This window comes from Mesoplodon mirus (genome assembly GCF_964341445.2).
Source record: "Mesoplodon mirus genome assembly, chromosome: 4".
Lineage (NCBI taxonomy): Eukaryota > Metazoa > Chordata > Mammalia > Artiodactyla > Ziphiidae > Mesoplodon > Mesoplodon mirus.
Window position 1 is genome coordinate 144,990,671 of NC_138979.1, and position 14,926 is coordinate 145,005,596.

The following is a 14,926-nucleotide window of genomic DNA, read 5'->3' on the forward strand; positions in this document are numbered from 1 at the left end:
AAGGGTCTTACTTTTCCAAACAGGCTGACTGGTCAAACAATCTATGCATTCCTTTGTAGGAAATACGCTTTTTACCTACCAAAGAAAAAGTAAGAATACTGCTTGCAAAGAACTGGGAGTAAAAATGCCCAGGGATGACCTAATTAATTGTCTCTGTCCTTGGAAGAAACATGAATGTTCATCCCTTGACACAGCAGTCTTTTTATCTTCTTAGTGACTGATCTGAATGAACTGAATGTCAAATTCAGGGGGTGTTTCTATTGCCTTCTTTTTGGAAGTTTCCTAGAGAAGGCTTAAAAGGGTATTTTTGTTTTACTTTGTTTTAAAGTTCACTAAATTCTTAGAAGCTTCTGGATGGCTTAAAAATATTTTTAGGTTATGCTAAAAGTGGAGTCAAATTTTATACAAAAGAAGTTCTTAAAATTGCCTAAAAATCTACTTTGGGGGCCCCTATAGATAGCACAAGGGATTCTTGTGATTGAACTTCTCTGTATCTGATTGTGGTGTTGCTCACATGAATCTACGCACGTGACAAAACTACACAGAACTAAATACACACACAAATGAGTACATGTAACTGGTAAAATCTGAATAAAGTAGATTGCTTGAAGGGTAAAAAAAAAAATCTAAATTTTGTAAATATAATCACTTTTGGACTGAACATTTCTAAGTTTCCTTTTAAAGAGTTCTAAGATCTACACCATAATCTAAGGGATCTTCATTTAATTTTGAGCTTCAACTCACAGTGACCTTCCACACTTGACATTATTTTACCTTTTTCCTATAGCCTCTCTGTTATGAGATAACAAGATTCTAACTCACAGGAAAGTGACTTAAGTGAGCTTACTGTCTGCTGTAGCATCACTGTGACTTTTCTTTAAAAAGTCATTTTTATTTCTATCAAATTTACTCTCTCATCTATTTGTTTTATAAGAAATAATTTGCTTTTAAAACAGTGGGGTGCCATGTCTCAGAGATGGACCCCGATAGACCACACTTTGGAATTGATGCCTTGTGTAGCCCCTTTTTCATTGCCTGTGACCTGGCCTATGACTTGTAGTAACCAATCCAGTGTGTGTTGGGGGGCAGTGATTTGGGGCCCGTTCCATGAATTAGACTTAAGAGGATGGGCAGCTTTTCCTCCTCTGGGAACGTTTGCTTTGGGGAGCCCTGGGCTGACATAAAAGCAAATTCACTACCCTGCAGGAGAGAGCACTTGGGGAATCCACATGAGGAGGCTCTGGGATGATACAGAGAGGGGGCGAGGTCCAGCTGTCTCAGTGTCCTTGTTGAGCCTCCAGAGGACTCTAGTCCTAGCTGCCACCTGGCTTCAACAGCATGAAAAACTTCAAAAGAGACCAGCAGAAGAACCACCCAACTGAGCCCAGCAACCCACAGAAAAGTTGGACAATAAGTGGCTGTTATTTAAGCCCTTAAGTTTTGAGGCAGTTAGTTATGTAGTATAATTAACAATATATCTCACATGTTTAATCTTAGGATTTCAAAATGAAAAGAAAGTGAATTGGTGTCCTCAAAATAATTCATATACTACCTTGGAGAATTTTTAAAGGAAGGTAAGCTTTCAATGCACTCAGTATCTAGGTTAGTGAATAGTATTATTATTCTCGATCAAAAAACTCATCAAAAAGTGGAATTCTCTCTGTCCTGGTCCTCACCAGTGCTCGTGGTTTCTTCTCATCTTTCCCCAACTTATCTGAGTCAGAGCTGGAACTGTCCCAGAGAAGCTGTCCACGAGCCTCTTGTTCACGGAGCCATGTTTCCAATTTGCCAATTTTCTGGGCACAATAGTCATTACTTGCTTGATGTTCCAGAAATTCTGCATTCTGTGTGTTTTCTACAAAGAATTAGAAGTTCATTTAATTTATTTTTTCCCCTGACAATGATGTATTTGTTTAAGTGCTTAGGTTTTTAGGAACACAAAATAATCTACTTCGTGTTCTTTAAAAAAAAAAATACACACACACACACACACACACACACATAAAGAATTTCAACTGGTATTTCTGTAAGCATTAAAAATGCTTTCCTTGCTATTTAAAAAACTTTTTAATCTTCTGAAAGTCACAAGAATGGCACAGTACACACTTGTATACCCTAACTCATGAACAACATTTTGTCACAGTATTGTTTTATACATATATGTACACACACACACACACGCTTTTCTTCAGCTGAACCATTTGAGAATTAGTTGCAGTCACTTCCTCCCAAAATACATCACCACAAGTCTCCTAAGAACAAGGGCAATTTTCCTATGTAACCACAATACAATTATTACACTTAAGATATATGACATTGAGACAACATTGTTTTCTAATATACGGTCTGTATTCAAATATCCATGGTTGTCCCAGTAATGCCCTTTATAACGGCTTTTTGTTTGTCTGTTTGTGTTTTATTTTTTAGATCCAGGATCCAATCTAGGAATATGTGTTGCATTTTATTTTCTTGTCTCTTAGTCTCCTTTAATTCAAGAACACTCTCCTATCTTTTTCTTCTTTCTTCTCTTCCCCTTCCTTCCTTCCTTCCTTCCTTCCTTCTCTCCCTCTCTTCTTCGCCTTCCCCTCCCCTCCTATCCCCCTCCCATATCCCCCTTCTTCTTCTCCTTCGTCTCTCTTTCTCTACCCCTCCCCAACTCTCTCATTGGCTCTTTTCCTCCTCCACCTTCATTATCTTCTTTTTTTCCCTAACACTGACATTTTAAAGCGTCCAGGTCAATTGTTTGGTAGAATGGCCCTAAATTCGGGCTTCTCTGATTGTTTCCTTGTGATTAAATTAAGGTTAAGTGGTTTTGGCAAGAATATTGCACAGGTGATGTTGCCTGGAGCTACTTATTGAACATCTACTACATGCTAGGCACATACTATACACTTTTCTTAACCTTCACATCAGCTCTGCCTTTCGTAGCAGAATCACCTATGGAGCTTTTCTGAGACACAGATGCCAGATCTACAGAACTAGGGAGCTCAAAGGGTCAGGCACTTATTTTACCTTCTTTTTTTTTTTTTTTTTGGAAGAGATTTAATTTATTTTTTGGTGTGGGATTTTGTGCATGTATGTCTTTACTTTAGCTTTTTATTTAAGTAGTACCCAGTGTCCTTTTAGAATGCACTTCAGAACAACATGGCTTTATGCAAGGAAGGTGACTTTTAAGAAAACAAAATCTTAACGACCATTTTCAAGCTTGGAAAATCATCCTGGGTCAAAGTCCAGATTTTCCCCTCAGTCTGGTGGAATCAGCTGTAACTTTATGGATGTTGTTTTCATGATAGTTGTTTATCAAATCTTAAGGCATATTTTATTTAAGCCCTTGATATCTGAATTTGCATATGGTTACAAAAGAATATCAAGCATTTCAATGTGAGGATTCATGCCTTGTGACTCACAAGTTCCCTTTCTGCCTCACTGAGGGGCTACCCTGCTCTCCCCTTGAATGTTACTGTACTTACTAGCATTATCTATTTACACAGCCCCGACAGAAAACTATAGTTAATTTATCCTGCAGCCCTAATCTGTCTCCTGAGCTCTGATACATTTTTTGTACAACTGGACACCTCCTCTTTGATGTCTCCTGGCAATATGTCAGCTCCACCTTCTTTTTCTGTCTTAAACCTGCCTCTTCTCCCAGTTACCCTAGTCCAGCACTTGGTCGTAACTTTGTTCCATCATCTGCCTAGTTCTTCAGGAGAAACCCAAGAATCCTCGTGACCACCTCACTCTCTCCACGTACCCATGTGTAATTCATCACCAGGTTCTGCCAATTCTCTCTCCTAAATATCTTATATCTGGCTCCTTCTCTCCCTCCTCTGTGTCACCCTTCTCTGCTGGTCCAGATGCCACCTCTCTCTTGCACTACTGCTATGTACTTCTCACCTGTCTCCCCACATCCTCGTGCATTCTTCTCCCATCCATGCTCCACAGTTCAGACAGAGTAATATTTAAAATATAAACCCAATAGTTCACTTACTTGCTCTTTCAGTGGCTTCCCATTGATCTTAAGATAGAGTTCAAAGTCTTTATTTGACATGATTTATGAGACCCTGTGTGCCCTGGGCCCTGACTGTGCCTCCAGAGCCATCTCCAATCATTCTCTATCTCAATGTCTCTTCTCCATCTGGTGTCTGGAATCTGTCAGGCTCCTTCCCACTCAAGGGCTTTTGCACATGCTCTTATCAATCACAGTTTAGGATGTCCCAGGACTCTGTTCCTTACGCTCACGTGCTCACCCGCTCCCTTCATGCAGCTACTTCCTGTCTCAATTTAAATATCACTTCCTCACAGAAACTGTCCAACTCCTCAGATTATTAGGTCTCTCAGTTATACTCTCATTGGACTTTCCTTTGTTCATTGTGTGTGCTATTTTGTAAGTACCACATCTACTCAGTTCAGTATCTGTTGAAAGAGTAAATAAGTAAAGGAATGAACAAGTGAGCCATCAGAAAATTTTGGCAGGCGGGAAGTATTGGTAACTGGGACCTGGGAAGGACTTCATTCATTGGGGCCAGAGCGTGTCAATCATCTCTGCTCTACACATGAGCCCAGAACTATTAGAAGCCCAGAACTATTAGAAGCATCACTCAGACTGAGAACAGGGATTTTCTGCGGACTAGAGGCAGGAGCTTTGAAACAGGAAGAGACCATTTGTTAATGGTGGGATCTAATGTAATATTAGCAATAGCTTGACTCTCACTACGCTCTTGGTGTTATGATATTTCAACTCTAAAGTTAGTATGTGAGGCAAAAGTCACATGTTCAGTTTTATCCTTGAAAATCCCTTAAGTCACTCACAAAGCACTATATACAAATTTTTGTATACTAAGCATTAAAGTCTGAGAACTTCTGAGCTAGATGTCTTATTGCTTGTTACATTTTGATAAATCTGTTTGATTTTTTATGGTTGCTAGACTTAAAGAAAAAAGAAAACAAGAAAAACACAACCTTTAAAACCTAAATGTGTTTTGGGTGAGCAGAGTAGAGGAAAGTGTATCCTACTTCAAAATTAATTTGGGGAGAGAGGAAAGAAACAGAGGCCAGTGTGGGAAAAATAGGGAGTGATTTTAGGTAGTACAAGGATCATACCAACCATTAAAAATGTTTGATGGCTATGTATTTTATAATATGTGTTTTAGAAAAATGTATTACCACTATATCGAACCCATAATGTCACAGGTAATTCACAGGCAAGGCTAAATTATAAAAATAAAACAAAGCAAGATACCTTAAAGGAAAATACTAAGTAAATAATAGTACAAGTGACCAGATAAGAACAGAGTTGTGAAGGTGACATTCAAATGATGTATATGGAGTGACACTTCCCCTGAAGCAGGTAGTTATTTTCACTATAAGACATCAGTTCCATATTTCTTCAGTTTTGTCCCTATCCATATGATACTTTACATTTTATATGAGCTTTTACACTCGTCATTTGAATTTTATATAAACTCTACATGGTAGACACAATGCTTTATTCCCATTTTATAGATGTGGAAACTGAGGTTCAAAGAGGTTAGACAACTGGAAGTTAGCTATAATCTCTCTGTAGAATAAAGCTATATGAACAAATATATAGCTAATATTTATTTATTTATTTATTTATTTATTTATTTGCAGTATGCGGGCCTCTCACTGTTGTGGCCTCTCCCGTTGCGGAGCACAGGCTCTGGACGCGCAGGCTCAGCGGCCATGGCTCACGGGCCCAGCTGCTCCGTGGCATGTGGGATCTTCCTGGACCGGGGCACAAACCCATGTCCCCTGCATCGGCAGGCGGACTCTCAACCACTGCGCCACCAGGGAAGCCCAGCTAATATTTACTGAGTGGCTACTCTTAGTGGTACTATTCGGGCTTCTATTATTCTAATTCTATTCTAATAGCGGTACTATTGAGCAGCTATGTACCAGGCACTGTTCTAGGAACAAGAAAAGATCCTAGCTCCCATGGAGCTTACAATTAGTGAATGTAGCGTCAGGGCTCAAATAAAGGACTTTGATTCCAAGTCCAGTGCTTTTTCTACTCACTAGACTCATATGGCTTCTGGGAAGTGTAGGAGCCACATTAACTTGTTAAAACTCATAGAATTGTATACCTAAAATAGCAATGTTCACTTTGTGTAAGTTATACATTATCATGTATTACACAGATATATGTAATTTACTATGTAAATATCTATAACATATATGTAAGGCATGTGTGATTTCATTTTAAAGAGGCAGCAAGAAACAAAGACTGATTTTTATCTCACAAGAGAGCTGAAACTCTCATCCTACCTTCCAAAAGAGGGAATAAAAATGGACAAATAAAGCCTTAAATAAGAGGGGCTGGGTACAGAGGAACCTTAATTACCAGAACCCAACTAGCAGAATGCTCATGGAAGTCTATGATCTTAGCGACGTTTCATTTTTAGGAGAAAGCAAAGTGAACTGCTTTTAGAAGACAAAGAAGGAAATCAAAGATGCTACTTGGGAATATGTAAAAAGGAACCCTTGCTTGAGCATATGCCTACAGAGTGGTGAGGTCTATAAGGCTTTGCAGAGGGAAACCTTCTCTTGAGAGAGAAATTGGAGGAGTCATAACCTCTACATTTGCAGACTTTCCCAAGGTTGTCCTGGACACAGCTCTGAGTCGCTGGAGTCCTGATGAGGCTATATGAGGGGGTGGGTGGGAGTGCACCCTTTGGAATCAGAAAGACCCGGCCTTGAATCCTGGCTCTGTCACATGGGGGCTAATAGTAACTCCTGTCTTATAGGTGTGAAGCTTAAATGCGATAATTCATGTTAGTGGTGGACCACGGTGCCTGGCTTAGAGTAAGCACTCAAGAAACCTTAGCTGGAACTAAATGAAACAGCTTTAAAAAGTATCAGGAGAACAGAGGAGAACCCCCTTCTCCAAGTGCCTCAGTCTCCCCTGGCCTCTCCAGATCTGGAGCATCTTCCAAATGTTAGGGTTTTTTTGGCCTGATCTCAAGCAATGACTCTAAGTGTCTAATTTTAACTGAGGTACCTTTCTTGGTGGTTTTGCCAATATTTTTTAAATGGTAAAAGTTGTTTTTCTATGTGACTACACAGCATATTTCATTCTGGGATGTGGGAGTATAGGTTAAATAGATGTCCCAAGTAGATTTTTCACTTATTCAGCCTTTTCTTATTTAATTAACTTATTGATTAAGCATCTCGTTCCTCTGAGCAGGGGCAGTGTCTCTTTCAGCTGGTAACTTTGCATCTTAGAAGCTCAAGACCTCCAGAGACATGGCCAGCATTTCTGTAGATCTCTAAGTGGTCAGTCTTGCTAATGGGGGATTGACCCACAGTGCAGTAAGTTCTGTATGTGAACAATACCATGCATTTGCAGTGGTGGGTTTGCTCTGGGGGAGTACAGACAGGGAAAACTTAATGGGACGCTAATTGATGGGGCGACACAACACAGAGCTTATGAGCAAAATGTCTGTTGGAAATCACAGAGCCATCTGAGGCCCCTGAGCAACCTGGCCTGACTGCAGTGTGTGGGCTGGGAGTGATCATAGCAGGAGATGAAGCCAGGAAGGTAGGGAGAGGGTAGATCCTGAAGGCTTAGAGTATCAGGGCAAGGAGTTATACCTTGTCCTCAGGCTCAAGGAGACTCACTGAGGATTTTTTTTTTTTTTTCAGCAGGAGAGTGATATGGTCAGATTTGCATTTCATAAGATTATTCTGGTATTAGCGCAGTGCTTCTAGAACTTTATTGTGCTTGAGAATCATCTTGGGAGTTTGATAAAATTCAGGTCTTGATTCAGTAGATCTGGGATGGGGCCTGAAATTCTGTATTTCTAATCAACTCCCAGGTGATACAGATGATGCTGGTCTGTGGGCAATGCTTTGATTACCAAGTAGAGCAGTGTTTCTTCAACTTTAGGAGCATTGGGACCATGGGGGGTGAGGGGTTGTTAAACTCAGATTGCTGGGCCCCATCCCTACAGTTTCTGATTCAGTCACTCTGGTTGGAGCCCTGACTAGTTCTCAGTTAATGCTGGTGGTCTGGGGACCCTACTGAGGACTACCAAAGTGGAGGATTGATGAAAGGAGGGTAGGATCTGAGGGAGGATCTCCATCAGGAGGCTGTAGCAATAGCCCTGGGGTGACATGCTGACCTGAGGGTGGTGTGGGGAATGGGAGGGGGGGAAGCTTTGAGCGCTAGGTGACACCAGCAGGACTTTGTGACTGACCATCTGCGAGGAGAGGGGGCAGCGGGGCTGGAAAGGTGCTAGGTCTCCGGCAGAGCGACAGAGAACAGGGAGGCCACACCCACTGAGATAGTAGAGGCAGCATGAGCAAGCCTGGAGAGGGCAGTGATGCTGGATTCAGTTTTAGACATTCTGAGTGAGCCGAAGAGGGCTGCAGGGGAACGCGTGGGTGGGGAGAGAGTGTTTGCATGTGGCACCAAAGCGGCAGATACCAGTTTGCTGTTTAATGTATCTCCACGTGCTTCACTCTCTTTAACCACAAGATGAGGCCCTTTTGCCTTTTCTCCTCATAGGGATGGTGCAAGGATTGCAATCATGCATGTAAAGTACAGTACATTTCTAAAAAGAGTCATCTCACCACAGTGCTGAAGCTTCTGCCTTTTCTTCCCGGCCATCCAAAACTACATGATATTATATTCCAGGAGTAAAATATCAACAGGAACCCAAGGGCAGCTCTGTCCTTCCCCACTCCACATCAGAAGTTTATCTGATGAAGTTTTTAAAATGCTTGAAATATTTTACTAAAAAAATTGTGCCTCACCTGGACTTCTGTTCAAGGCTTCATCAGGCAACAAGGTTAGAAAGTCACCGTCATCATTTCTTGGGATGCTTTGAAGGATTTTCTTGACTTTATGGTCCCTCTGTTTCTGCTTATTAGTTCTTGCCTCCTTGTGAAGACTTGTCTTCAATTCCACTTGGGACTGAAATTGATCAGCTATAAACAGTTAGTGTTCTCTCCTTAAGCTACTTGCACCAGAGTAGGTCAACAGATCAGGTGCTTTGCAAATGGTGTGCTTATCTGTAGACATCTCTGGTCCCCTAAGTAGAACATGGTTCTCTTTTTTCCTGTTAGAAGGTATGGAAACTTTCTTCACATGCCGGTTTGTTAGGAGAAAGGGGAGCATGCCTATAATCTCAAAACAGTGAGGACCTTTGTAAAACCATTTCACCATAGGCTAGATGATATATTTGGATTTGCAGAAAACAGGGACTTCAGGCTTATTCACTAGAGTGAGGAATTTGGGTTATGACATTTACAGGAGACATTACTGTGAAGGGGTTTGTTACAAGAGATCTTGCTTATAAAATGATTCTATGGCTTAAATTATAGAGAGATGCCTAGGTATCAAAATACAGACCAATTCACCACCCTCTTCCTTTTTACTAAACCAAGAAAAATTAACCTCATTTTCCTGCTGGAGCCAGAATGTCATAGAAGCAACAGTTAAAAAAAGGGAGACTTGAGACATGGATACATCCTTGAGAGGATGGAAAACAGAGGAAAGACTCAACAGAATTGGTAGCAGAAGGGATCTTCCTGCTTCTTCTCAACCCCAGTAGTTGAAACTTCATCTCCAATGACTAAATTTAAAATGCTAGGTAAAGACTGGAGATGAATGCTTAACTATATTCATGTGCCAGGGCAGTGATTATGTAGAGTACATTTGGTAAATATGACCCTCTTCTTCTCATATTTACCTCTTGTCTTTTACGGTTCATTTCCAGCATTTGCATCTTATGTAAATATTGTCTTTTCCCAGAAGGATACATTAGAGTTTGCATCTTCTTTTCCAGTTCCTGCTATGAAAGATGACGCACTCGTTAGCATGGGGTAATTAGTTTCTGACTCTGCAATCACAACTTGAAATCCTTTTTGGAACAGAGTGAGATCTTAATCATCAGTCATAATCCACAGAGATCCCTTGTGACGTCAGAGATGGACCATTGCAGCTTCCTGACCAGTTCTTAGTGAAGCTATCAGTGAATGAAGTGGCAATTTGCCATGTGTATCATATCATTTTTAAGGTCCCTGTAGAGTTTTGCAAACCTTGAATGGAAATATGTTACCATATCTCATTTTGACAAGATATCACTTTCCATGTCAACAGCTGCTTTAACTATCTTCCCAGAAATGTGTTCTGGTTTGATGAGACTTGCTTCTCTCTCCCTGCTTCTTCTGTCATTGAGTAATTGTCTGGCTATGAAACTAGAGGGGGGCCAACCTATTTCTGTAGGGTTTACTCCCATATTCCACTATAAGCCCTAGTACACTGCAGTTTAGGAAGGATTTAAAATTGATTATTTGTGACTTGGGTGATCTCCCCTGGTGTATCATAAACTCCAGTGAGACAATGTGAACAGTTAATGGGGCAGCCAAGGGTGAATATACCCTCATTCATCACTTGCTGTGGCCAGGAAGGGGAAGGGACATGCAGCCAAATGTGTTCAGTGATCCCTGTTCTGTTGCCCTGTGGACATGGACTGTGGTGGCTATATGAGCCTCAGGGAGGGGCCCATCTCTATGGTCACTGTCAGTATCACAAACATGGCCTTGAGGATCTAAAAGTACCTGGACATCTTTTATCAACTCAGTCATCTGTGGATGGCAGCATCTAGATGACTCTGAAATGAATCAGGGGAGGAAAGTGTTCACAAATTCGAACACTTCTAGAATCACCAATATCCAAATAAAATTCCTCTCTCTCATCTACATCTCCCTGTTTCCACCAGGCAGCAGAGAAGGGCTCAGAGTTCAGCTGAGAGGCAAGAGTAATCGCCAGTTGGAAGCAGGCCCAGAAGAGAATGGATAGCTTTGGAAAGTTCTAGCTCTGAATGACTTAATAGCTCTCTTTGCCTTTGAGGTCTTCTGTGTGGGGAGTACAGGAAAAGGATGGCCAGCACCCCAGTTCCCCACCCCCTCCAGGTTTTGCTGCCGCTCACCTTGGCTTTATGAGTCCTCCCAACTTCTTGCTGGCTCAGGAGCCTTTCAGAAGTAATTACTTGTGGCAGGTCAATGGGTGCAAGCTTCTGGAAGTCCAACATTTAGAGTATTCAGCATTCCTCATGCCATGAGATGATGAAACATAAAAGCCAGATATTAAACTATCTTAACACTCTGCACGTATTCATGAGAGCACACAGGGAAGGCAGTTTCTACAGGATTACAGCTGTATCTGTGTGAAAGGCTTTTTGACCTATCTGGGTTCTTCAGTGTTCTCTTGCACTGTTGCCAGTGACTCATTGATCTAAATATTGGTCACAGAGTTAAAGGATTAAGAATCATTTTCTGTCTGCATTGAGGGGCTATGTCCACAGTTATCAAACAACAAGGGTCTTAGAATATTAGAGATGAAAGAAGCGCCAGGAAGCTCCTTTACTTTATTTATCCCTTAACCACCCAGCTAAACTATTCTGGTCCTTAGGGAAGTAACCTATTTTTAAGCTCTCCAGAGAAGCTCCCTCAGCCTCCTCAGAGGTGCTCCTCACTGGTGCTTATGAGGCACATTGACAATGAAAGTGCACTGTGCTAACAAATCTTAGACATGGATTTTTCCAGCAGGGCCTTGGCTTTATTGGGGAGGTGATGCTGAAGTTTCAAGCGGTCACTAAGACTAGGCACCAGTTGATGAACTAGTGATTTGCCGCCAGCTCTACCTGTCTTAGATGACTTAATTTGGAGCACTGGGAAGTGACTGAGTAGGCTTGGGAGACAAGGGCTGGTCTCTTCACATTGACATGCAATCAGGGACCTGAATTTATTTGTTCACTCAGTGATTACTTATTGAATGACTGCTACCAGCCAGGCATTGGGATGCAATGCTCAACAAAAATGGGCATGGTCCCTCCTGGGGCTTACGATCTATGGGGAAACAAGTACACTTTTGCTTGTGTGATTATTCGATGAATAATTACAAACTGCGATTGGGGCTTTGAAGAAAAAATCTGCAGGGTAGGACTATGACAAGATATAACGGGAGGACTCCACCTTGGGAATGAGGGGCTTTATGAATTGGATTATGTTCCCCCCAAATTCATATGTTGAAGCCCTAAACCACCTCCCCCCAGTACCTCAGAGTGCGACCTTATTGGGAAATAGGGTCCTTGCAGATATAATTAGTTAAGATGAAGTCATACTGGAATAGGGTGGACCCTCAATCCAATGTGTCTGGTATCTTTATAAAAAAGGGAAGTTTGGATGCAGCCATGCACACAGGGAGAATACCACGTGAAGATAAAGGCAGCAATTGGGGTGATGCTTTCACATGTCCAGGAATGTCAAAGATTGTCAACAAACCACCAGAAGCTAAGAGACAGGCATGGGACAGATTCTTCCACGTAGCCCCCAGAAGGAACCACCCCTGAACACACCTTAATTTTGGACTTGTAGCTTCTAGAACTGTGAGATGATACATTTCTATTGTTTTAAGCCACACAGTTATTATACTCTGTTACCACAGCCCTAGAAAACTAATTCAAGGGACAGAGGGGTCAGGAGGCAGTCCAAGAAAGTTTCCTGAGGAAGTAATTTTTTAGCAGCAGTTGTAAGGTTGGGAGTTTTCAGGGATTCAGGAGCTCCAGGCAGAGGGAATCACATGGGCAATAGCCCCAAGGCAGGAGAGAGCATGATCTCTTGAAGGAACTGTAAGAAGTCAGTTAGCTGCAGTTAAGAGTGAGAGGAAGAGTGGCTCACATGGGACTGGAGAGGTAGGCAGGGGCCAGCTCATGAAGGGCCTGATGGGGCATCATGAAGACGTTGTCTTCTTAAGAGGAGCAGGCAGCCATCAACACATGTTCAGCTGAGTAGGGACATGACTACATTTGCTTAAAAAAATGATCACTCGAGCTGCAGTGTGGGAACTATATTGAAGAAGAGCAATTGTGGATGTAGGTGAGCACTTAGGAAGACAAAGATGATGGGCTGGGAGCTCATGGGGGGGGGAAATTGATGGGCTCTACAAATGTTTAGAACAGACTAAGCAAGATTCGTGATGGTTATTGAAGGAGAGTGACATGTCCAAATGACATCCAGATACAAGGGATGGATAGTGCTGTCATTTGCTGAGGTGGGGAATCCTGGAAGAGGGCCACGTTTGGGTGGAATGTAGAGGGGAGGTCTGTGCTGAAGATGCATGCTTGGGAATCATCCCTGGGTAGAGAATAACTGAAACCATAGGATGAATGAGGTCCAGAGTGAGAAGAGCAGAGTCAAGGATATTCCAACACTGAGAGCTGGTGGATGGGGATGGGCTGGCCAAGGAGATGGAGGAACGATTGCTTCAGAAGCGGGAGGAAAACCAGGAGGACACCATGCCACAGAAACCAGTGTAAGCACCACATCCACCTTAGTCCAACACTAAAAGCAAATCCTAATATATTTTGAAAGTATTTTCCATTGTAGTCTGATTGGTTGCCTTATCAAGGGGTAGGCCTGGAAGCCAGTTTGTTCTTCAAGATGACCAGAGTGAAAAGAGAGGAAGAGACCATGGAAAATGGCTGCCGAGCATCCAGCACTCATAAAGGGGAGCATGACTGGGGCCTCCTGCTCCTTCCCTGTAGAACAATTTCCTGGTCCCTGGGCTGGGCCTGAGCTGTTCTAGGGAGAACAACCAGCAGCCCTTTCTGGTAGAGCAGCCCAAAGCTGAGCTGGCAAGGAAGGAAAGAAAGGTAAAGGATGTGGAGATGGGAAGGAGAGACAAAGTGGCAAGAACTCATCTCTGTGTTAGATGTGCCAGGCCATTTGCATTTGTGGAAGGAAGTGGTTCTCTGTCCCGGTCTCACCTCAGGTGAGGAAGTGAGGGATTTTTTTTTAACATAATAACTTAGCAATGAGGTAATGAGAGGTAATTAATACTAGCTAGAAAGAGGTTTGTTTGTTGTCCTGTCTCTCAACTCTGCAGAACCTAAAGATGCAGGGTAAATGACACCTGCTGGCACAGGAAGCAGCCACTGATCAAGTCAGAACCCTGAAAGAATGGGGAAGAAAAGGAAGGGGGAGGGAGACCAAGAGGAAAGGATATGCGGGAACCTATTCGAGGAAGACTCAGCAATGACTGAGGGGGATTTCAGGGTGAGGAGAGAACAAGGAAGTGTTTGTGCCGTCCCCTGGACTTGGTTCAAGATTTGGTTCTGTCTGGTGATTAGGCCCATATGCCTTTGCAGCCACTGCCGTCCATCATGCCACGCTCACAATATGTCATTCAATCCCCATGTGAACCCTGTGTATAATTATGGTGATTCTCTGTTTCACAGGGGTTAATGAGTTGTGCAAGTTTGCAGAGCTAGAAAGTGCTGATTCTGGGATTCAAACTCAGGTCTGTCCACTTCCAAATCCCATGTTCCTTTCTCCATACTTGTTTCTAAACCTGGTTTATTGTTAGACTCTCCTGGGATTAAAAAAAAAATTCCTAGACTATTCATTGGGGATTGAGATTCAATAGGTCTGGGATATGTCCTGGCAGGAGGGAATATATACATATATATATAAAGTACAGGGTTGTTTGGCCTGAGGTGATCCAGCACTGGAAGCTACAGGCCCTTTCTTGAGGCTACTTGTGGACTCCGGGAGGCCTCATGCCGAGGAGTACTTCCCAGAACTTCTGCTGCCAGTGTCCTTGTCCCTGCAGTGAGCCACAACCAGCCCCAACCTCTGCAGTAGACCCTCCAACACTAGCTTGGTGCTCCAGCTGGCTGTCAGGCCTGAGCCTCTGAGGTGGGAGAGCCAAGTTCAGGACACTGGGCCACAAGAGACCTCCTGGCTCCACGTAATATCAATCAGTGAGAGCTCTCCCAGAGATCTCAGTCTCAACGCTAAGACCCAGCTCCACTCAATGACCAGCAAGCTATAGTGCTGGACACCCCATGCCAAACAACTAGCAAGACAGGAACACAACCCACCCATTAGCAGAGAGGCT

The 14,926-nt window shown here is 42.7% G+C and overlaps 1 protein-coding gene across 3 annotated transcripts in view; it reads right to left on the reverse strand.

The window, feature by feature from the left end:
• Window positions 1–1,619: 1,619 nt before the first annotated feature.
• CCDC198 (coiled-coil domain containing 198) overlaps window positions 1,620–14,926 on the reverse strand; it is a gene marked incomplete at both ends in the record, with an annotated part of 32,104 nt that continues 18,797 nt past the window's right edge. For 2 of the 3 annotated variants that reach the window (XM_082617354.1, XM_082617355.1), the window contains 4 exons: window positions 1,620–1,855; window positions 8,776–8,935; window positions 9,714–9,812; window positions 10,956–11,042. In XM_082617354.1, the coding sequence (XP_082473480.1) occupies window positions 1,620–1,855; window positions 8,776–8,935; window positions 9,714–9,812; window positions 10,956–11,042 (582 nt within the window). Of the gene's footprint in view, window positions 1,856–8,775; window positions 8,936–9,713; window positions 9,816–10,955; window positions 11,043–14,926 lie in introns of all 3 variants that reach the window. The other variant, XM_082617353.1, reaches the window with a different exon arrangement.